The sequence below is a fragment of the Vidua macroura genome, chromosome 30 (assembly GCF_024509145.1).
Source record: "Vidua macroura isolate BioBank_ID:100142 chromosome 30, ASM2450914v1, whole genome shotgun sequence".
NCBI lineage: Eukaryota > Metazoa > Chordata > Aves > Passeriformes > Viduidae > Vidua > Vidua macroura.
This window is the reverse complement of record NC_071600.1, coordinates 2310844-2331891: the sequence shown is the minus strand read 5'-3', so window position 1 is coordinate 2331891 and position 21048 is coordinate 2310844. Positions and strand designations below refer to the sequence as shown.

General features: G+C 53.7%; 1 protein-coding gene and 2 pseudogenes across 1 annotated transcript; 1 reads left to right on the top strand and 2 right to left on the bottom strand.

Annotated features, from left to right (window-relative positions):
• Nucleotides 1–21048, bottom strand: part of LOC128820667 (uncharacterized) — a 2212279-nt pseudogene that overhangs the window by 998806 nt on the left and 1192425 nt on the right.
• Nucleotides 1–21048, top strand: part of LOC128820669 (uncharacterized) — a 1091286-nt pseudogene that overhangs the window by 878213 nt on the left and 192025 nt on the right.
• LOC128820684 (olfactory receptor 14A16-like) lies at nt 1859–3106 on the bottom strand. The gene has a single exon (XM_054001499.1). The coding sequence runs from the start codon at nt 2832–2834 to the stop codon at nt 1860–1862; it is 975 nt and encodes a 324-aa protein (XP_053857474.1). The 5' UTR covers nt 2835–3106; the 3' UTR covers nt 1859.

The following is a 21048-nucleotide window of genomic DNA, read 5'->3' as shown; positions in this document are numbered from 1 at the left end:
GCAGTGATTCTTGCCCTGTGCTGGGCACTGGTTGGGCAGCACCTCGAGTGCTGTGTCCAGTTCTGGGCCCCCCAATTGAGGAAGGACATGGAGGGGCTGGAGCGTGTCCAGAGAAGGGCAACAAGGCTGGTGAGGGGTCTGGAACACAAGTCCTGTGAGGAGTGGCTGAGGGAGCTGGGGTTGTTGATCCTGGAGAAGAGGAGGCTCAGGGGAGACAAGGCGATGTCAGGGCACAGGTTGGACTTGATGATCTCCAAGGTCTTTTCCAGCCGTGCTGATTCTGGGATTCTCTGAAACCACCCTTGGAGCAGTTGCAGGAGGAGCCCTGGGCCTCCTCTTCAGAAGCTGCAGCAGCCCAGGTCCCTCAGCTTCTCCTCACAGCCCCTGTCAGTCCTGCAGAGCCTCTGCAGCTCCTCCTCCTTGCCCAGGACAGGGAGCCCCACAGGCAGACACAGCAGCCCAGATGTGCCCCCCTGGCCTGGGCTGCCTCTGGCAAGGGAGCAGCACCAGGCACTGCAGGAGCCTGCAGACAATTCCTGCAGCACTTGTGGGATGATCCTGCTCCCCAAGGGCCGTTCCCATGGTGCCAAGTCAGGAACTGCAATGGGGAGTGGGGCCAGAGAGGAAAGGGCAAACAGGGATGGGCTGTGTGCAGGGCAGGGAACAGGGCTGGGCAAGAGGAAGAAATCTGTAGCAGGAAGAGTAAAGAAAGCAAAGGTGAAGCCAAGGAAATGCTCAGGGCAGTTTGGGGGTGGCTGCCAGGCAGCCCTGGCTCTGAGCAACAGTGTCTGCAGTGGGACAGGAAAGTCCCAGCTGATGGGAACAAACTTTCTGGCTGAGTACAGAGGCCAGGACAAAGCTGAGTGGTTTCCCTGGCGTCCCCCAGCCCTTCCTGGCCCCAGGGGCTGATGGCATTTGTGCTCCCTCAGGTTCATGTCCCCACAGCACCAGCACGGGGGTGCTCCCGCCTGCTGTGTGCAATGCAAACAGGGGCTCCTGAGCCAGCGCTGCCGTGTCTGTGCCTGCAAGGATGCGGCACCTGTGTGAGCTGGGGGAGAGGCCAGGGCTGCAGAGGGGGGATGTTGTTGGCAGCTCCATGAGGACGCTCTGGGACGCTGCCCTGGGCTGTGCAGCGCACTGGGGATGGATCAGCCCCTGCTCTGCTGCTCCTTCCCGTCTCCCCCAGGGCCCTGGCAGAGCACCAGCCGTGCTCTTTGCCCCCAGCCTGCCCACGGCCAGCCTGGGGCTGCTGACGGGGGTTTTCTGTGCTGAGCATTGGCCTGGCCGTGTTCTTGAGAGAGCCTGGGCAAGGAGCCTGGAGCCCCCAGGCCCTGGCCTGAGGCGTCAGCGCTGCCCCAGCAGTGCCCATGGCCTGTCCCTGCTGCAGCCCCGGCACTGCCACCCCCAGGACTGTGCCCAGCCCCGAGAGCACTCAGGCCCTGCAGCAACACCAGGGCCACCAGGGCAGCGGGGCAGGGCCACGGGAGCAGCACTGCCAACACCAAGTGCTGCTGCTGCTGCTGGGCACAGCTGCTGTGCCAGCACTGATCTGCCCCCAGCTCTGCACACAGACATTGCTGCTGCAGCTCCAGAGGAGGCAACAAAAGGGCATCTCTGCAGAAAACTCTGCTGGGAGATGCTTTAGTTCCTTTAATGCCACTGAGAGCGCAGCCCCTCATTGGGACAGTCTGTGGCCCCACGGAAGGTGGTGACAAACAAAATGAGAAATGGCACAAACAATGACATTTCCTTGGGGAGAAGATGAAAAATGTTAAACAAAGGAAAAAACGCCCACAACCAAAGCAACAAGTATCAAAGATAACTTTTATTACAAGTGATTTGCAGAATTTGCCAGCAGTTTAATGTTCCTGAAAGCATCCAGTCATCAGTCTCCACACTGCAGCCTTGAGCTCCTGGTTCCTCAGGCTGTAGATGAGGGGGTTCAGGGCTGGAGGCACCACCGAGTACAGAACTGACACTGACAGATCCAGGGATGGGGAGGACATGGAGGGGGGTTTCAGGTGAGCGAACAGTGCAGTGCTGAGAAACAGGGAGACCACAGCCAGGTGAGGGAGGCAGGTGGAAAAGGCTTTGTGCTGTCCCTGCTCAGAGGGGATCCTCAGCACAGCCCTGAAGATCTGCACATAGGAGAAAACAATGAACACAAAACAGCCAAATGCCAAACAGGCACTAACAGCAAGAAGCCCAAGTTCCCTCAGGTAGGATTTGGAGCAGGAGGGCTTGAGGATCTGTGGGATTTCACAGAAGAACTGGCCCAGGGCATTGCCATGGCACAGGGGCAGGGAAAATGTATTGGCCGTGTGCAGCAGAGCATTGAGAAAGGCACTGGCCCAGGCAGCTGCTGCCATGTGGGCACAAGCTCTGCTGCCCAGGAGGGTCCCATAGTGCAGGGGTTTGCAGATGGACACGTAGCGGTCGTAGCACATGATGGTCAGGAGATAAAACTCTGCTGAGATGAAGAACAGAAAGAAAAAGAGCTGTGCAGCACATCCAGTGTAGGAGATGGTGCTGGTGCCCCAGAGGGAATTGTGCATGGCTTTGGGGACAGTGGTGCAGATGGAGCCCAGGTCGCTGAGGGCCAGGTTGAGCAGGAAGAAGAACATGGGCGTGTGCAGGTGGTGGCCGCAGGCTACGGCGCTGATGATGAGGCCGTTGCCCAGGAGGGCAGCCAGGGAGATGCCCAGCAAGAGGCAGAAGTGCAGGAGCTGCAGCTGCCGCGTCTCTGCCAGTGCCAGCAGGAGGAAGTGGCTGATGGAGCTGCTGTTGGACATGTGCTGTGCCTTGGCATGTGGATCTGTAAAAAAAGTAATCATGGAATAGTTGGGTTTGGAGAGGAATTTAAATATCCCAGCCCAGTTTTGGGGCAGTTTCCCCCCACTGCCTGCCCTGGGCTCTGCTGCCTGGAGCTGTCCCTGCCAGCAGCTGCTTCCCTGTGCCCAGGGCTGGGCCCTGCCAGTGCTGCCAGAGCCCAGCCCAGCCCTGGGGGCTCAGCTCTGCCCTGCAGACCCCTCCCAGCTCAGGCACAGCCCAGGGGCAGCTCTGGCTCCGCAGGCTTTGATGGTAACGTCAGAGCAACCCTGAGGAGGCTGGAAAAGTGACACTGCCTCTAAGGGACCCTTTGTTGATTTCTGTCACTGCCTGGTTTATTCATATCTGAGAGAAAACTTTTTTATTTCTCTCAGCCTGAACTGGGAGATGAATACCTATGTGCAATTTCCCATCCAGGCAACCCAGAGCAGTAGATTAAACTAGCAGCATTTGCCCTTTTATACAGCCCCTGCCTTGCTGTGCTCCCTGTATAATCTGCTTGGAAACGTTCTGCAGTTAAATGCCATGCTCTGAGCAGTCCTGAACAATGCAGCATCCTCACCACACAAGGAGAACAATTCCAAGCCCTACCAGCTGTCTCCTTCCACCCACATCTTGTCCCCAGCGCTGGCAGCAGCTCCCCGGGCCGGCTGAGAGCTGTCCCTGGCAGGCAGCAGAGTCCCTGGCCCAGCACAGCGCCCTGGGCTGCAGGACCCTGCTCTGCAGGACAGCCCTGGGCACCCCTGGCTGCTCTGCACAAGAGACCATCAGAGAATGTACTCACAGGGGCTGTGGGCATTGGCATGTTCCAGCTTGAGGAGATCACTGCAGGAGCTGCAGCTGCATTGTCCTGCAGCCAGAGGTTCCTGTGCCAAGGGCTGGCAGTGATTCTGCCCCAGGCACTTCTCAGCACCTTCCCAGCCCTGACTGATTGAAGCTCTCTGTGCCTCTGGGCTGTGCCCGCGCTGGCTGCAGGCAGTGCCCCAGCCCTGCTGGGCTGGGAGAAGAGCTGCTCATCCAGAGAAATGTGCTTTTGAAGCTCTGCTTGCTTACCAGCATCACCCTCTGTGCCAGGAGCCCGGCCCAGCTCAGCAGCACAGACACAGCACAAGGACTTGAATGAGCCTCTGGGGCTTTGTGCTCAGGCCCTGAACATCAGGCCCTGAGAGGGAGCTGCAGAAACCTCTCCAGAGCTCCAAGTCAGAATCCAACTCCAAAGTTTGTTTGACTTTTAATGGGTCCCACTGAGGAACACGACTGAGAAAGTGTCCCCAGGCCCCAGGCAGAGCAGAGAACTGGAGGCACTGAGGACAGGTGGGGACAAAGAGAAGCCAAGTCTTGGTGGCCTGGGGCACAGCAGGGTCTGTGCCACCAAGGGCTGTGAGGAGACACCTTGTCCTGAGGCCCTGGGGCCTCCTGGCACAGCCCCAGCCAGGCTGGGCACTGTCAGCCCCTTGTCCTGCCCTCAGCATCCCCCCCTAGCCCACATCCCAGTGGCCTCAAGGATCTGCTGGAAGGAGTCCCTGGGGAGCCTTGCTCAGGAATGGCCCTGGGGGCTCCACAATGCTCCCAGGGACTGCAGGTTTTTCAAAGGACTTTGGCTTTGGCTTTTGCCTTGCAGTCTCTGAGAGCTTTCTGCAATCCTGGCCTCCAATTATCTGCTGTAATTAGTCCCTGGAGAGGCTTTGTCAGGAACAACACTCAGTGGGGCTCATTAATGCTTCAAGGTACTCAGTTCTTTTAAGGTACTTGGTGTTTCACTTTTGCTACAGACTCTGTGAGAGGTTTGTGCAATCATGGCCCCAATTACCTGCTTTAACGAGTCCCTTGAGAGCTTTGTACTGACACTCAGTGGGGCTCATTAATACTTTGAGATACTCAAAGTTTTTGTAAGGTACTTTGGGTTTTCCTTTCCAGACTGAGAGATTTTTCTGCCATTTTGAATCTCTGAGAGGCTTTTGTGCCATCCTGGCCTCCAATTCTCTCCTCCAAGGAGTCCATGAGGAGCCTGTGTTGGGGATGGACCTCAGTGGCACCCATTAATGCTTTGAGACACTTTGGGGTTTTCTTGTTACTTTGACTCCTGGAAAGGTTTGTGCAATCTCCTCTCAGGCCCTGAGGTTCCAGGGCTCAGCTCCAAATGCACCACGGGGCTCATTAGGATCAAGCAAGTCCTGACAAACCATGGCTCTGCCTTGATTTCCCTCTTGTCTCAGGAAGTTCATCAGGAAAGTTTCTGTAGTGGTTTTGGTTCATCAATTTGAGATTTCTCGTCCAATGCATCAATTAGTGTGGTGGGTTCAGTGCTGGCTAATTACCAGTGCACTCACTAGATTATACTTACTAATTTCCAGCGCTAAGATAGGATTAGGAGAAAAGCAAAATAGGCTCAAAACTTTAGAAGGGCATTGAAGCGATACGCGGAATAAATCAATAGACTCCACAACCTGGGGTAGTTATGAAGTGGGTATGTATGTCAGCGCCCGGCACAAGTGAGATAGCTCTCCAAAACTTGTGCCCTGAGCCTCAGTCTGACCCACAATTTTATTCTCAAAGACGTTCTATATGCACAACTTTTTCATTCATGTTCAACCACTGGCCCCACCTGTCCTCACCTCTCATGCTAAGTAAGTCCACGCCCTTCTGGGCATGCGTGGTTTGCTGTGGTGGTCGTACGGGGGTCTCTCGGTGGTCCTGAGGCTGAAGATTGTAGTCTTCTTCATGATTGAACTTTTGAACATTTTCCTCTTTGCGCGTGTGCTTTTGGTCCTTTGGTGCTTATCTGAGTATGTCTGTCAGTCTTGGTAGGCTTGGAGACAGAGGAGCTTCTTTATCTGGGTTCTTTCCTTCTTCTGGTCTTGTTCTTTATGCAAGAAGCTTCAGAAATTTGCATTTTCCTATGCCCTTTGTACCAGGCAGAGGTTTCTTAAGTAAAAGGTTAAAATTCAACACATAACTCTACAAGCTAAATTATAAATGCTTAATTAATTTTGTTAACCTAACTCTAAAAATCTCTGTTTCAGTATAAAGAGAAATTTATTAACAGTAACTAAAAGAAAGAGTAATGAGAATCAGAACAAAACTTTCAGAACACTTCCTCTCTCCATACAACCTGACAATGTAAAGAGACAAAACCTAAAACTTTCAGTCAGTTTACCACTTCCAGAATTGTCTTTCTTCACTACATCTAGGGAGAGAAGTTCCTCTTGTTAATGTTATGGAGACTTCTCCACAAGAAAACAGTTCTCACATGGCTTTTCATTTCCACAGATAGCAGCTGCCTGGAAAAATCTGCAATCATGATGTCCCTCCCAATTTTTACAGCTTTTCCCACAGCTGTGTTTATGGGCCATGTCAACTTATGGGATATTGGTTTAAAGATGAGCTCTTTAAGAGCAAAGGTTCTGTTAATTTATTTCTGAAATCATCTTCATCTCTGGGAACAGAGATCTTCTTCTTCTCTCCCTGAGGGCACAGAGTCTCATCACTCTTTTCTCTTTCAGTGTTCAAACTTCTCATGGGATCACAGCTACTGCAACATTTGCTTACTTTAGCATGGAGGCCTTTGCTAAACAAGTCATCTCCCCATTCTTTTCAATGCATTATAGGGAAAAAGAGAGTCTGATGTATCAATTACATCCTTCTCCATAGGTTTCCTGAGGATTTCAGCCCCAAGATCAAGGCATCTCCTCATCCCTCCCATCTGGGACTCAACTTCCTCTTCACTGACCTGGGTGTCTTCACGTTGCTCCTCTGTGTGCCTGCACTTTGTCCTTTTCTCTCACTGGAGGGAGGATGGAAGCACGGGAAGAGTCAATATCTCAGGCGGGGCCTGCAGATGGTTGCGTGAGCCCGGCCGGGCTGGGTCCTTGCGGCCGGAGCTGTTTTGCCATGGAGGTTTGTGCAGCGGCTGCGCTGGGGCTGTGTCAGGCTGGGCGGCGCTGGGGGCAGGGCCAGGATCTCAGCAGCCAGGCCAGAGCAGAGCAGCAGCACGGCCGGGGCCGATGGCTTCTCCTGGCCCTGCCCGCTGGTTGCGGGCCAAGCCCAAGGGCGGCAGAAGCTTGGCCGAGCCGGCCCGGCCCGGGGCTGCTCCTGGGGCCCGGCGGATCCTGGCTGGGCCCGGGCTGGCGGCGGGGCAGGGCTCGGCAGCGGCCAGATGTCAGCAAGCGCAGCCACGGCCCGGCCCGGCCTCGGCCCCGCGGCCTCCCCTCCCCTGCCCAGCAGCCGATGGGGCCTGGCGGGCTCCCTGGGAAGGGGCCCGGCCCCACGGCAGGAGCCGCCCGGCCCGCCCCGGCCCAGACGGGGGCTGGCCCGGCCTTGGCACCTCTGTGCTGGCCAGAAGGGAAAGAGACCCAGCCAGGCTTCTTCCTCTTTAACTTCTGTCTACACAGAGGTGTGTGCAGTTTCCTTAGTGGTTTAACAGATTGTCAGCTCTCAAAGCTAATTACTGATTGGTTTTTTTGTCAGACATGGAGGAAACTGCTAGCAGCTTCTCTCAGGACATCACTTGTGTGATGCAAAACCACCACAACAGGACAGAGCACAGAGCTCCTTTGTCCATATGTAGTGGTCATGTGCCTGAGGCCTCAAAATCCCACCTTGGGAGATCTCTGGGTGCTCTCCAAGGTGTTTTCAAATAAGAACATTCAGCTCATTGTCTAAGAAAATAACTAGAGGACAGGGCCAGCCTGAGCTGTCTGTCCTGGCTGCTTTTGTCTGGGAGAAATCCTTTGATATATGGAATTTCGGAGGCTAAATTCTAATTTTTGTCATGGACCTTGGACATGAAGGCCAGGTTCTTTTCCACAGGAAGGAAGGAACAGAGCCCCAGTGTTTCAGGGGCAGATGAGAGGTGACCATCAGAGGGCAGCCAGAGCTGTCAGGTTTTGTTCTGGGAAATACTCTTGCATAGAGGAAAATTTTTAGGGAGGAAACCAATTTTGTCAATGGGCATTTGAAAAGACAGACATTTCTTTCCCACAGCAAGGAAAGCACGGAGCCCCAGTGCTCCAGGAGCTGATGAGAGGCAGCCCTTGGCATTCCAAGATCAGCCAGACCTGTCAGGTGGCCCCTGGGAGGCCAAGCCAGCCAGACCTGTTCCATGTGCCCTCGGTTCCATGGGGCCCCACAGTGTCCCAATGGTCCCTTGCTTCCAGGAGGCCCTGAGGTGTCACAATGCCCCCTTGGTGACACGAGGCCCTGAAGGGTCCTCATGGTCTCCATGGTTCCATCAGGCCCCACAGAGTCATGATGGTCTCCGGGTCCATGAAGCCCCGCTGTGTCACCATGGCCCCTTGGTTCCATGGGCTCCAGTGGTGCCACAATGATCCCCTTGGTTCCATGAGGTGCCCACAGTGTCACAGGGATCTCCATGGGAAGGAAAGAACCGAGCCCCAGTGTGGCAGGGGCAGCTACCAGAGGCCAAGGCCAGCCAGACTTGACGGTACTGGCAGATTTTGCCTTGGAGCAACCCTTGGATATCGGGAATTTTTGAGGTGGAATCCAAATTTAGGTCATTTCTGCATTGGTAAGAAGGATGGTTCTTTTCCATAGGAAGGAAAGCACAGAGCCCAAGCGTTTCAAAGGCAGAAGAGGAGAGAGGTGGCTCCTGGGAGGCCAAGCCAGCCCGACCGGTTTGTCCTGGCAGCTTTTGTCATGGAGGAATCCTTGGATTCATTGAATGTGGGAGGAGGAATCTCAGTTTTTACCACGGACCCCTTGAGAATAAAGAAGGTTCTCTTCCATTGGAAGGAAAGCACAGAGCCACAGTGTTTGGATAGCAGGTGAGAGGCAGCCCCCAAGAGGCCAAGGGCATCCAGACCTGTCTGTCCAGGCTACTTTCACTTGGGAGCAATCCTTGGATGTACGGAGTTTTGGAGGTGGAATCCCAGTTTTGGCCATGGGCACTTGGTCAGGAAGAGGAGTTCTTTTCATTAGGAAGGAAAGCACAGAGCTCCAGTGTTTCAGAGGCACATGAGTGCCAGCCCTCAGGAAGCCAAGGCCAGCCAGACTTGTCAGTCCTGGCAGCTTCTGTCTGGGAGCTATCCTTGGATATAGGGAATTCTGGAGGCAGATCCCCAATTTTGGCCATGGGTGCCTGGTCGAGATGGATGTTTTTTTCTCATAAGAAAGAAAAGCACATGGTCCCAGAGTTTAAAGGCAGATGAGAGGTGGCCCCTGGGTGGCCAAGGCAGCCAGACCTGTCTTTCCTGGCAGATTTCGTCTGGGAACAATCCTTGCATACAAGGAAACTTGGAGAAGGAATCCCACTTTTGGCCATAGGCCCCTGGAGAAGAAAGACAGTTCTCTCCCATAGGAAGGAAAGCCCAGAGCCCCAGTGCTTCAGGGGCAGGTGAGAAGCAGCCCTCGCCATGTCAAGGTCAGCCGGACCTGTCAGGTGGTCCCCAGGAGGCCCAGCCAGCCAGACCTGTTCCATGTTCCCTTGGTTTCGTGGGACCCCACAGTGTCACAATGGTCTCCTTGGTTCCATGAGGCCCTGGAGTGTCACAATGTCCCCCTTGCTTCTGCAGTGTCACAATGACCCCGTGCTTCCATGAGACCTTGCAATGTCACAATGGCTTTGTGGTTCCACAAAGCCCTGATGTGTCACAATGGCCCCTCGGCTCCACGCGCCCTCGCTGTGTCACAACGGCTCCTCTGTGACACTGCGGGCTGCACAAGGTCACCACGGACCCTTGGTTCCTTGGGGCCCCCGAGTTCCACAATGGTCTCCTTGATTCCATGAGGCAGCACAGTGTCACAATGGCCCCTTGGTTCCATGAGGTTCTGTAGTGTCACCGTGGTGTCCTTGGGCCTGCATTGTCACAACTGACCTGGGGTAATCACATATCCTCTGAACAGAGAGAGAGAGCTCTCCCAGGATTTTCCTGGGAAGCTGTGAGAAAGCTCAGAGAAAAGCACGAGAAACAATTCTTATCTCCACTTGCTGCACCTGTTGCTGTGCACATGTGGAATGTGTTATGGAGATTTGTTTACCAAAGTGTGATTTCTTAATTTGCCAATGGTGACGGTGTTTGGATTACAATCAACCAATCTGGTCTGTCTGTATCGGACTGTCTGCAAGAGCGATGAATGTTTCTTAGTAGAGTAGTATAGTATAATATAATAAAGCGATTGATCAGCCCTCTGGAATCATGGAGTCAATGCTAATTATCAACACTCAGGGAATGCCCTGCTGCGATAGTTATCCAAGTCAATCTTCCCTTACCTCTAAATGCTAAATAGAATAGGCTTAACAGGCACATCAGCAACACCAACCACTGTAGACCCAAAGAGCTGCCTGAGGGGTTGGGAGAAAATTTCTCCCGGTGTCATTTCCTCACAGTGGGTACCATTATTAAATAATTCATAAAACACATACAGTTAGTGTGTGGGAGCCTCCAATCCATGTGCCCAATGTCCAGAGGAAATGAAAAATCCATAAATTCCTCACCATATTAACCCATCAAACAAACTGGATAGCAGCCACAGTAGCCACAGTTATAGGGTGGGAAAAGTGTAGCCACAACCATGTGCCACCCAAACCAGGGTAAGCCAGACCACATGGTGACACCTAACAAGGTTTCTATATCCAGTACAACAAAAAAAAAAAAAGAAAAATTATGTTACTCAAGAATTGTTATTCTTATTTCACACTTTTCTCTCAATGCCCTTGGGCTGCAAATTGGGTGCCAAAATTGGTCTTGGTTTACAAGACAGGTGCCTGCTAGGGAAGGCAGAAAAAAGCCTCCTGTGGAATGGAGAATGTAAACCCCTCCCTCCAAATTATTAGAATCATGAAATCAAGGGGCTCTCAGGCAAAGATGTGGGAATAGCAATAACAGTTCTTCACTAGTGTGTACAATAAAGCAAACAAACAGCAGCACCTCCGGCGCTGGCAGCAAACAGAACAGGAGCCCAGTGCAGCCTTTCGGCCGCGGCACTTTCCCTGCGGTGCAGCTCCGGGCACGGCCGGCAGGGGCGCTGGTGGCTCCCGGGGGGCAGGGCAGGTGCGGTGATCCCCGCGCGGCTGCAGGGGGCGCTCCGGCGCGGGCTCGGGGAGCGCGCGGCCATGGCGGCTTTGTCCCAAGGCGGGAAGGGCTGGAAGAAGGCTCCGCTTCACAAACCCTGGGGGCAGCCGGCTCCGGGGCCCCAGCAGGACTCTGGGAAAGCAGCAAGCTGGGCCGGCAGGATGTCTCAGCAGGCAGGGGCTGAGGGGCTCCCAGCAGGGCAGGGAGAGCTGAGCTCAGGATCCCGGGCACCCGAGCAGACGGGGATAGGTCTCTCTTTTAGTGGGGCAGGTGTTAATAAGGTCCCAGTTTAGCGGCTGCTCTCACGAGCAGAGGCTCACCCCATGACAGAAGAAGCAGCTCTGGGCTGGGCTCCGGCAGCAGCAGTGGAAACTCCCTTTCCCAAGAGCAGTGGCTCTGATCATCCTCCTCCCAAAATAAGGGATCAGCCGATAATCAGCAGCCGATGATAAGGAACGAACAGAAAGGAAAAACTCAACTCCCAACACTGGTTTGCCATGCTTAATCCTGTGGGACAAATTCTATAAAGGTTTAATTCCACCTTTATAATTGTTTACATACGAGCTCTTGAAAAGTCGGGGACAGGGATTGGAACCTGCTGCTCCAAGGCTCCCGTCACAAAAGGAGTTTAGAAAGCCTGGAGGTCCTTGGGGGTATTTGGGGATCTATAGGGGCTATGGGGATCCTTTCTGTACCTCCTGACCCAACAGGAGCTTCTCTAATAAAATTTGCCTGAAGCTCCCACTCTGCCCATGACAGGAACCCCTGTGGGGGCCAGTGACATCCCGGCTCTTTGGCAGCCTGGAGACACTTAAAAAGTCCTCACAGAACCCCTCTGAGTGCCTGTCAAAAAATCTGATCCTTAGTATGTAACCATCACCAGCGCCTGTTGCTGTGGTCAGTTTCCATGGGAACCATCACCAGCCCCTGTTGCTATGGTCAGTTTCCATGGCAACCATCACCAGCCCCTGTTGCTATGGTCAGTCCCTGGGCAGCTCCATGGAGACCCCATGCCAGGGGTGGTTGCCATGGACACCAGCTCAGGCCTGGAGCCAGAGCCCGTTGCCATGGCAACCATTGGCAGTCCCATCCCCAGGGTCATGGGATCCCAGAGCCACAGAATTGGCTGAGCTGGGAGGGACCCATCAGGATCCTCGAGTCCAACTGCTGGCCCTGCACAGGACACCCCAACAATGCCAGCCTGGGCCTGGCAGCGCTGTCCAAACGCTGCTGGAGCTCAGAGAGCCCTGGAGCTCTGACCCTTCCCTGGGCAGCCTGGGCAGTGCCCCAGCAGCCTCTGGGCAAAAACCTTTTCCTGAGATCCAACCCCAGCCTGCCCCGACTCAGCTGCAGCCGCTCCCTCCACTCCTGTCCCTGGGCACCAGAGTGAAGAGGTTCCCACAGCCCCAGCCAGGGACCCGCTCCCAAGGCTGCTGCCGTGGCCACCAGGGCTGGCACCAGCTGGGATGCTCGGTTTCCACGGGCCGGGGTTCAGGAATGGGATTCCCCAATTTCCTGCTCCCGCTGAAACCGCGCTGCCGCTCGCTGCCCTCCCGCCTCCCATGAAAAGCACAAAAGGCAAAGATCCCAGACTGGGATAAGAACAATTTACTGAGAAGAGCAACGAGACAAGGAACAAACAGGAACAGCAACAATATTGGTAACAGAATGGATAAGAAAAACTATTTACAGGGAAAACTACATCACCACTGACTGGCTCTTCCCAGCCACGCATTTCCTCCTGCCTGGAACAGACACCCTTCTCCTCAGGGAGAGAGAGAGAGAGAGAGAGGGAGAGAGTCCCTTTCCTGCCCCTGGAAATGACCTGAGGTGGGAGTGAATGTAATGACAGGACCATGGCCAGACCCTCCTGTTCTTCAATCCCACATCAGGTCATTGGCAGGTCCAGGAGAAGGTACAGGTGTCTTCCCAGTATGGATCACAGGGAACATGGGTCACCGGGGCTCTGACCAACATGGGTCTCCCATGGGAGTTGAAGCTGGAGCAGTGCACAAAGCTCCTCCTGCAGTTGAGGCACTTGGAGGGCTTCCCTTACCGGTGGCTCCGTTGGTGTCGGGTCAAGTCAGAGCTCTGGGTGAAGCTCTTCCCACACATGGGGCACTCGTAGGGCCTCTCCCCGGTGTGGATGCGCCAGTGCCTGATGAGGTGGGAGTTGCGCTTGAAGCCCTTCCCACAGTCAGGGCAGAGGAAAGGCCTCTCCTTGGTGTGAATCCGCTGGTGCAGGAGGAGATCTGAGCTGGTCTGAAACCTTTTCAAACACTGGGGACATTCATAGGGCCGCTCCCCAGTGTGGATAATTTGGTGGACAATCAGCTGGGACTTCTGGCTGAACCCCTTCCCACATTCCCCACACCTATATGGCCTTTCTCCAGAGTGGATCCTCTGGTGGCGGATCAAGTGGGACTTCTGGCGGAAGCTCTTCCCGCATTCCCCACACTCATAGGGCCGTTCCCTGGTGTGGATCCTCTGGTGCTGGATCAGGCTGGAGCTAAGGCTGAAGCTCATCCCACATTCCCCACACTCGTAAGGCCTCTCCCTGGTGTGGATGCGCCGGTGTCTGACAAGGGTAGAGTTGTGCTTGAAGCCCTTCCCGCAGTCGGGGCAGCGGAAGGGCCTCTCATCTGTGTGAATCCGCTGATGTACAAGGAGAGTGGAGCTGGTGTGAAACCTTTTCTGACACTCAGGACACTCGTAGGGTCTCTCCCTGGTGTGGATGCGTTGGTGAGTGACGAGGGCAGAGCTGCAGCTGAAGCCCTTCCCACACTCCCCACACTCGTAGGCCCATTCCCCGGTGTGGATCATCTGGTGGCTGATCAGGTGGGAGCTCCGCCTGAAGCTCTTCCCACACTCCAAGCACTTGTAGGGCTTCTCCCCATCATGAAGCTCCTCATGGACCACCAGCTCCGAGCTCTGGCTGGAGCTCTGCCCACCTTCCTGGCACAAGGTGGGTCTTTCCTCCTCAGAGGACCTTGGGGTGGGTTTGCAGCCCCTCCTCCTGTGGGATCTCTGGGGCTTTTCCGCCCCATTGGATTCAGGCACCATAGAGCCGCTCAAAATGGCCTCTTCCATGAGGTTCTGCCGTGGGGATTTGTCCTCCCTGGTCTCCATCCTCAGCTCCTTGTCTGGGGGAGGAAGGACAAGGAGAGGATGGGATTTGCCTCCATGCCAGAGGGAAGGGGACGGAGATCCCCCCAGTGCGTCCCCAGCAGGACGGCGTTGGCAGCGGGGTTGTCCTGCAGCCGGGGGCCATGCTGGGCTGGGAGATGGAGCAGGAGAGAGGGGGAAAGGGGCACTGACTTCCTCCTCACGTGCCAGGGTGTCCCGGGGCTCCTTCCCCTTCCTCGCAGCCTCCTCCTCCATCTGGCAAAGGTTTGGCGATGGGAAATTCTGTTTTGGAAGGAAAACAAGGGATGAGTACATTGAGTTTTGTACTGGTTTGGAGCAAAGCAGGGGAAGAATTTATGCCAGAATTACAGTTGAATAAGAAAATTAGGATCAAGGCAATGATCCAGAAACACTGGCTTAATCTGACAGAGTCAGGATATAACCTGACACCCCGTTGGGAAGGGAGGTGGTAGCAGTCTGATGAAATGGTGGCTGCAGTCCTGTTGGAGTGATGAACGTGATTCTGTCAAAGCAGGGATCCTGTAGAAGGGTCTGGTCTTCCTCTGAAGGTCCAGTGGTGCTGATGGAGCTCTTGTCCTCTGGGAATCCAGTAGGCAAGGTGGTCCTGGTGTTGCAAGGGTGAGATTATATCCAGGCAGGAATGCTTGGTTCCTCCCCCTGGGCGGAGCATCCCACAATGGGATGATGTAATTTTATCAGTCATGCAGTGACACTCAATGGCCCATTAACAGAAGATGGCCCCTGGAGGGCGTTATCAGGGCTGAGTCATGGCAGAGATAAAGAACACTGCCCCACCTGTTTATCACAGTTCATGAAGATGGTGACTGAAAACACACTTTTGGTTACATCTTACATTGTCACCTGAAGCAGTGAGGCAATCCCTGCTCGGGGTGGGGGTGAACACCACCCCCCTTACCCAAACTGGCTCAGGTGTAAAACCCCCACCCTGGGAAGGCCCCGCACACAGGGGACAATGTCACCCTTGCCCTGCCCCAGGGGAGGTCTCTGTCCCTGTCACTCCCTTGCTCTCCCCCCTTTGCTCTTTCTTTCAATCTCTCTCTCTACCTCACATTTACTGTTCAATAAAATCCACTTTGGATTTGGTCTCGTTAGCACGTTAATTGGGGCAGAGGCATCTCTCTAACAATTTTATTAACCAGATTGTGACATTATTTTGGCTCAATGAGTTCAGGGCACTGTTGTCTGACCCCAAGTGCTTTTGGCAACAGCATGGTTCCCTCCTCTGAGCGGATTGTGGCTCCTTCTAGAGGAACTCTTGGAAACTTTAACGCAGCTTCCTCTGAGGGACTTGTGGGAGAACTTATGAGGGAAATGGCTGTTGTGAGGGGCCAGTGTAAATAAAATATTTTGTTGTCCTTCCTTCAAAAGTTTGTTAAAATCACTGGAGGAAAGGGACCAAATGACAAATGCAAGACTGAAAAGGATCATTCACAATTTGAGGAACACAAGGCTGCTAAAAGTCCTACAAGATGCCCAGCTCAAGTAACTAAATTCCCAAAAACTCCCGAATTCATAGGTTTGAGGGCTTTGCCAAATGTGAGAATCATTATTTTCTTCGTCCCTGTCACCTTTGTGACAGATACACAGAGCTTTCCATTTTTTTACATAATCTGTATTGGGCCAAATTTCCACTTTCCTTTTATCGGAACCTGCCAGCATGTGAGTTGGAGCTGTGCAGGAACCGATGAATTTTGGAATTGCCACAGAATTGCTTCTATTGTCAGTTTATTCATGTTTGGGATTTGTGTTTCCATCACAGGTGACTTGTGGGAAGAGCAAATATTCCTCAAGGCATTTTATGGAGGGTTAAGTTTGATTTCTGCCGAGTTTATTTTGTCTGGTGCCCAGGGGATGTTCAAGGGGTCTCTGTGCCTCTCACCCTGGGGGATGCTTGGGAGGGGCTTGGATGGGTTGTCCCTGTCCCTGTCACCCCAGGCCATTCCCCAGGGGTCTCCATCGTTCTCACCCCAGGGAATGCCTGGGCGGTCTCACTCCCTCTCACCCTGTGCCAGGGGGTGCTCAGGGCAGTCTCTGTCCCTCTCAGCCCAGGGGATGCTCGCAGGTCTCTGTCTCCTTGCCCTGGGGGATGCTCAGAGGGTCTCCATCCCTCTGTCCTCAGGGAATGCCTGTGCAGGGCTGGGGACCAGGGACTCTGTGTCCCTCTCACCGCTGAGGGTGCTCGGGGCTGGGGGGGCTCTCCGACCTTCTCATCCCTGGGGAGGCCGGGGGGGTCTCTGTCCCTCTCAACCCTGGTGTGACCCCGCCCAAACATCATCGGGGTCAGAGGGACAGAGACACCCCCAATCCCCCAGAAGGGCTGAACCTGGGATTTGGTTTGGACTGAGGATTTAGGAAGGGGCTGGAATTGGGGCTGGGGTTGGAGCTGGGGCTGAAATTTGGATTAGAGCTGGATTGGGGTTAAGGCTAGGCATGGGATTGGCTTTAGGGCTGGGGTTGGGATTGGGTCTGGGGCTAGATGAGTCTGGCACTGGGATGAGATTAAATACAGAACTATGCGTGTGTCTAAATGTGGAGTGAGATTGAGACCAGGATCAGGGTCAGGTTTGGGACTGAGCGCACGCAGAGCGGGACAGGGGGGATGTCACTGCAGGATGTCCCTGGCATGGTCCCAGCCCTCCTCAGGCACCTCCAAACATGGGGGCAGCTGGGTGCTCCAAGATCCAGGTGCTCCCACGCTGCCCCTCAATACCAGATGAGCATTCCCTGAGGGCAGCCCTGAATGTGACCCTTGGGGCTCTAGGATCAGCCTTCACATCCCTGTGGGAGCAGCTGCAGACATGGTGAGCGTTTTCCCCCCAACCCAGCCTTTTCCTAAGGAAGGGTGAAGCCCAGCTGTCCTCCTCCTCTCCTCAGCTGAGGATGTCAAACTCCCCAGGAGCAGGAAAGTCCCCATTCCCTGTTTCCTTGTGGCTGCAGCCTGGAACATCCACTCAGAATGAAGAACTTTCTGACAGCCCTGCTGAATGACTCTGGGAGGAGGTCTGTGAGAAAGGGAGGAAATTGTATTTTGATAGGAAATAAAGCTACAATATTACTTCTTTCCATCACATTCCTTTTCAATCAGTTGCAGTTCTGTTTACAGAGTGCCACCTTCTCATCTGATTGTGTTTGTGTCCTCCTTTCTCTCCTGCCTTTCTCTGCCTGCTCTGTTTCTCTCTCAGTGTCTCCCTTGAGCCAGGGCAGCTCCCACCAAACGCCCTGCCCTGATTTCATTCCCAATCCAGGAGCTACAACCACCACGGGTGAAGTTATGAAGGCTGGCAGTGAAATGTCACTGTAGGATCTTGCTCCACTTGGCGTCTTGCTCCTTGTTAAGAGCTTTGCCTTCAAGGGCAGGAAGATCTTTTCCTGGCTGGGAACTGGAATTCCAGCCCCTGGGAGCGTGTGCCATGGATCCCAGAGGGGCATTCCTGAGGCTCCCAGGGTGCTGCTCCTGCCGTGCCTCCCAAGGAGCTGTGCAGGGCCAGGGGACAAGGTGCAGCAGCTGTGTGAGCTCCCAGAGCGCGCACCAAAGATGGATTTGCCAGGCATTTCCCATCACATTTCCACCTGGTAGCAGAGGGAGGAAGGAAAGGGAAGCAAGTCCCTGACAGAATCCCGTAAGTATTGGGGTAGGAAGGGACCCTGCCCGTGGAGGGAGTGTCACAATCCGCTTGGAGGAGCGGGGTGTTGTGATGGCTTGTTTACCAGTCCCAGAAGGGCAAAAAGGCGAACAGCCGGGGATCATCAGTTTAATCACAGCAAATTCACCTTTATTATATAGTGCCAACAGCAAATGCAATGGAGGGGACAGAAAGGAAATAAAGGATAGAAAGAAAAAGACAGGAAAAGGGATTATAGCTGCCAAAGCAGATGAAATCCTCACTGGTCTGGACAATGGAGATCCATTTTGTCACATCGGGGAGAATCTCAAAATCTTGGTTATCTCAGGGGTCTTTTATAGTCCTCTGTGGAAGGGGGGAACAGGCAAAAGACAATGAATGTCCATTGAAGGCACCGAGGGGGAACAGGTCATGTTATCAGCCGTGAGCGAGAGCCATTGTCTTCTTGGTCCATCGCCCACACCTGGGCAAACATCTCGCATTGATCGGGCCAGCCCTACTCCCTGTGGTAGGGGTCTCAGTCTCAGTCCTTGGGAGGGGCTTCAATCTCCATCCGTCACAGTGGTCATGAGGCAGATGAGGGGTCTTCCGTGGGAGATCACCAGAGTTACCCCAGAAAGTTCATTTGGCCAAGAGGTGGGAAAATTCGTGGGTTGAGCAGGTATCGTGAAGCAGGTGTAAGCACGTAGAACAAGCTGCTCCTTGCCAGATCCTTGCCAGGCCCTGCTCGAAGCAGTGGTCTGAGGTGGTACAGCAAATACACCTGCAAAACTAATCATCCACCTGTCCAAGCCGGAACTCCAGTTGGGGTCTCCAGGATCTCAGTCTCTGCCATTGCAGCAAACATGAGGGAAAAATGAGGGGAATTGGGACCATCTGTAACACAGGGGCGTGCATGTCCTTTGAAGGGGAACAATCCCCACATGCGCCCAGCGCTGCAATAAACATACAGTCTCTACAACTCCTTGCAGGATTTGTGGGGATCAATTTTTCATCCGCGTTTCAGCAGCAGAGCTAGCAGACTAAACAGCGTATTTTACCTATGCTGGCAAGCTACTAATGATTCAAAGCAGCACATTTCACCTAAATACAAATGGATTTCTACCCTGTAACATTTACCCTGTAAAATACCCTGTTTCCACCGCTGAGCACCCCCTGGGCTGAGAGGGACAGAGACTCCCTGGAGCACTCCCCTGGCAGAGGGTGAGCAGTAGGGAGAACCCCCCAGGCATTCCCTGGGGTGAGAACGATGGAGACCCCCTGGGCAATGGCCTGGGGTGACAGGGAAATGGCCAGGGGTAACAGGGGAAGGGACAACCTATCCAAGCCCCTCCAAGGCATCCCCCTGGGCAAGAGGCACAGAGACCCTGTGAGCATCCCCCGGGCACTGGACAAAACAGACCCGGCAGAAATCACACTTAATCCTACAAAAAATGCCTTGAGGAATATTTGCTCTTCCCACAAGTCACTTGTGATGGAAACGCAAACAAATCCCAAACATGAATAAACTGACAATAGAAGCAATTCTGTGTCAATTCCAAAATTCATCAGTTCCTGCACAGCTCCAGCTCAGCTGCGGGCAGGTTCCGATAACAGAAAAGTAGAAATTTGGCCCAATACATATTATTAAAAGGAAGGGAAAGCTCTGTGTATCTGTCACAAAGGTGACAGGGACGAAGAAAACAATGATTCTCACATTTGGCAAAGCCCACAAACCTATGAATTCGGGAGTTATTAGGAAATTTAGCTACTTGAGCTGGGCTTTTTGTAGGACTTTTAGCAGCCTTGTGTTCCTCAACTTGTGGTGAATGATCCTTGTCAGTCTTGCTGGTATCATTTGCTCCCTTTCCTCCAATGATTTTAACAAACTTTTGAAGGAAGGACAACAAAATATGTTCTTTACACTGGCCACCCACAGCAGCCATTTTCCTCATAAGTTCTCCCACAAGTCCCTCAGCGGAAGCTGCATCCAAGTTTCCAAGAGTTCCTCCAGAAAGAGACAGAACCTCCTCAGAGGAGGGAACCATGCTGTTGTCAAAGGCACTTGGGGTCAGACAATAGCGCCTAAAATCTCTGCAAAATAATGCTGCAATCTGGTTAACAAAATTGTTAGAGGTGCCTCTGCCCCAATTAAGGTGCTAACGAGACCAAATCCCAAGTGGATTTTATTGAACAGTAAATGTGAGGTAGAGAGAGAGAGATGGAAAGAAAGAGAAAAAGGGGGGAGAGCAAGGGAGTGACAGGGACAGAGACCTCCCCTGGGGCAGGGCAAGTGTGACATTGTCCCCTGTGTGCAGGGCCTTCCCAGGGTGGGGGTTTTACACCTGAGCCAGTTTGGGTAAGGGGGGTGGTGTTCACCCCCCACCCCGAGCAGGGGTTGCCTCCCTGTTTCAGGTGACAATGTAAGATGTAACCAAAAGTGTGTTTTCAGTCACCATCTTCATGAACTGTGATAAACAGGTGGGGCAGTGTTCTTTATCTCTGCCAGGACTCAGCCCTGATAACGCCCTCCAGGGGCCATCTTCTGTTAATGGGCCATTGAGTGTCACTGCAGGACTGATAAAATTACATCATCCCATTGTGGGATGCTCCGCCCAGGGGGAGGAACCAAGCATTCCTGCCTGGATATAATCTCACCTTTGCAACACCAGGACTACCTTGCCTACTGGATTCCCAGAGGACAAGAGCTCCATAAGCACCACTGGACCTTCAGAGGAAGACCAGACCCTTCTACAGGATCCCTGCTTTGACAGAATCACGTTCATCACTCCAACAGGACTGCAGCCACCATTTCATCAGACTGCTACCACCTCCCTGCCCAACGGGGTGTCAGGTTATATCCTGACTCTGTCAGATTAAGCCAGTGTCTCTGGATCACTGCCTTGATCTTAATTTTAACATTAAATTGTAATTCTCGTAGACTCTCTCTCTGGTTTGCCTTCAAACCAGTAGAAAACTTAATGAGTTCGTCCCTTGTTTTCCTCCCAAACCAAATTTTCCCTTCCACACACGTTTCTGAAATGGAGGAGAAGGCTGCAAGGGAGAGGAAGGAGCCCTGGGACACCCTGGCAGGTGAGGAGGAAGTCAGTGCCCCTTTCCCCCTCTCTCCTGCTCCATCTCCCAGCCCAGCCCAGCCCCCGGATGCAGGACAACCCCTCTGCCAACGCCGTCCTGCTGGGGACGCCCTGGGGGGATCTCCTTCCCCTTCCCTCTGGCACGGAGGCAAATCCCATCCTCTCCTTGTCCTTCCTCCCTCAGACAAGGAGCTGAGGATGGAGACCAGGGAGGACAAATCCCCACGGCAGAACCTCATGGAAGAGGTCACTTTGAGTGACTCCAGGGCACAGGAATCCAATGGGGAGGAAAAGCCCCAGAGATCCCACAGGAGGAGGGGCTGC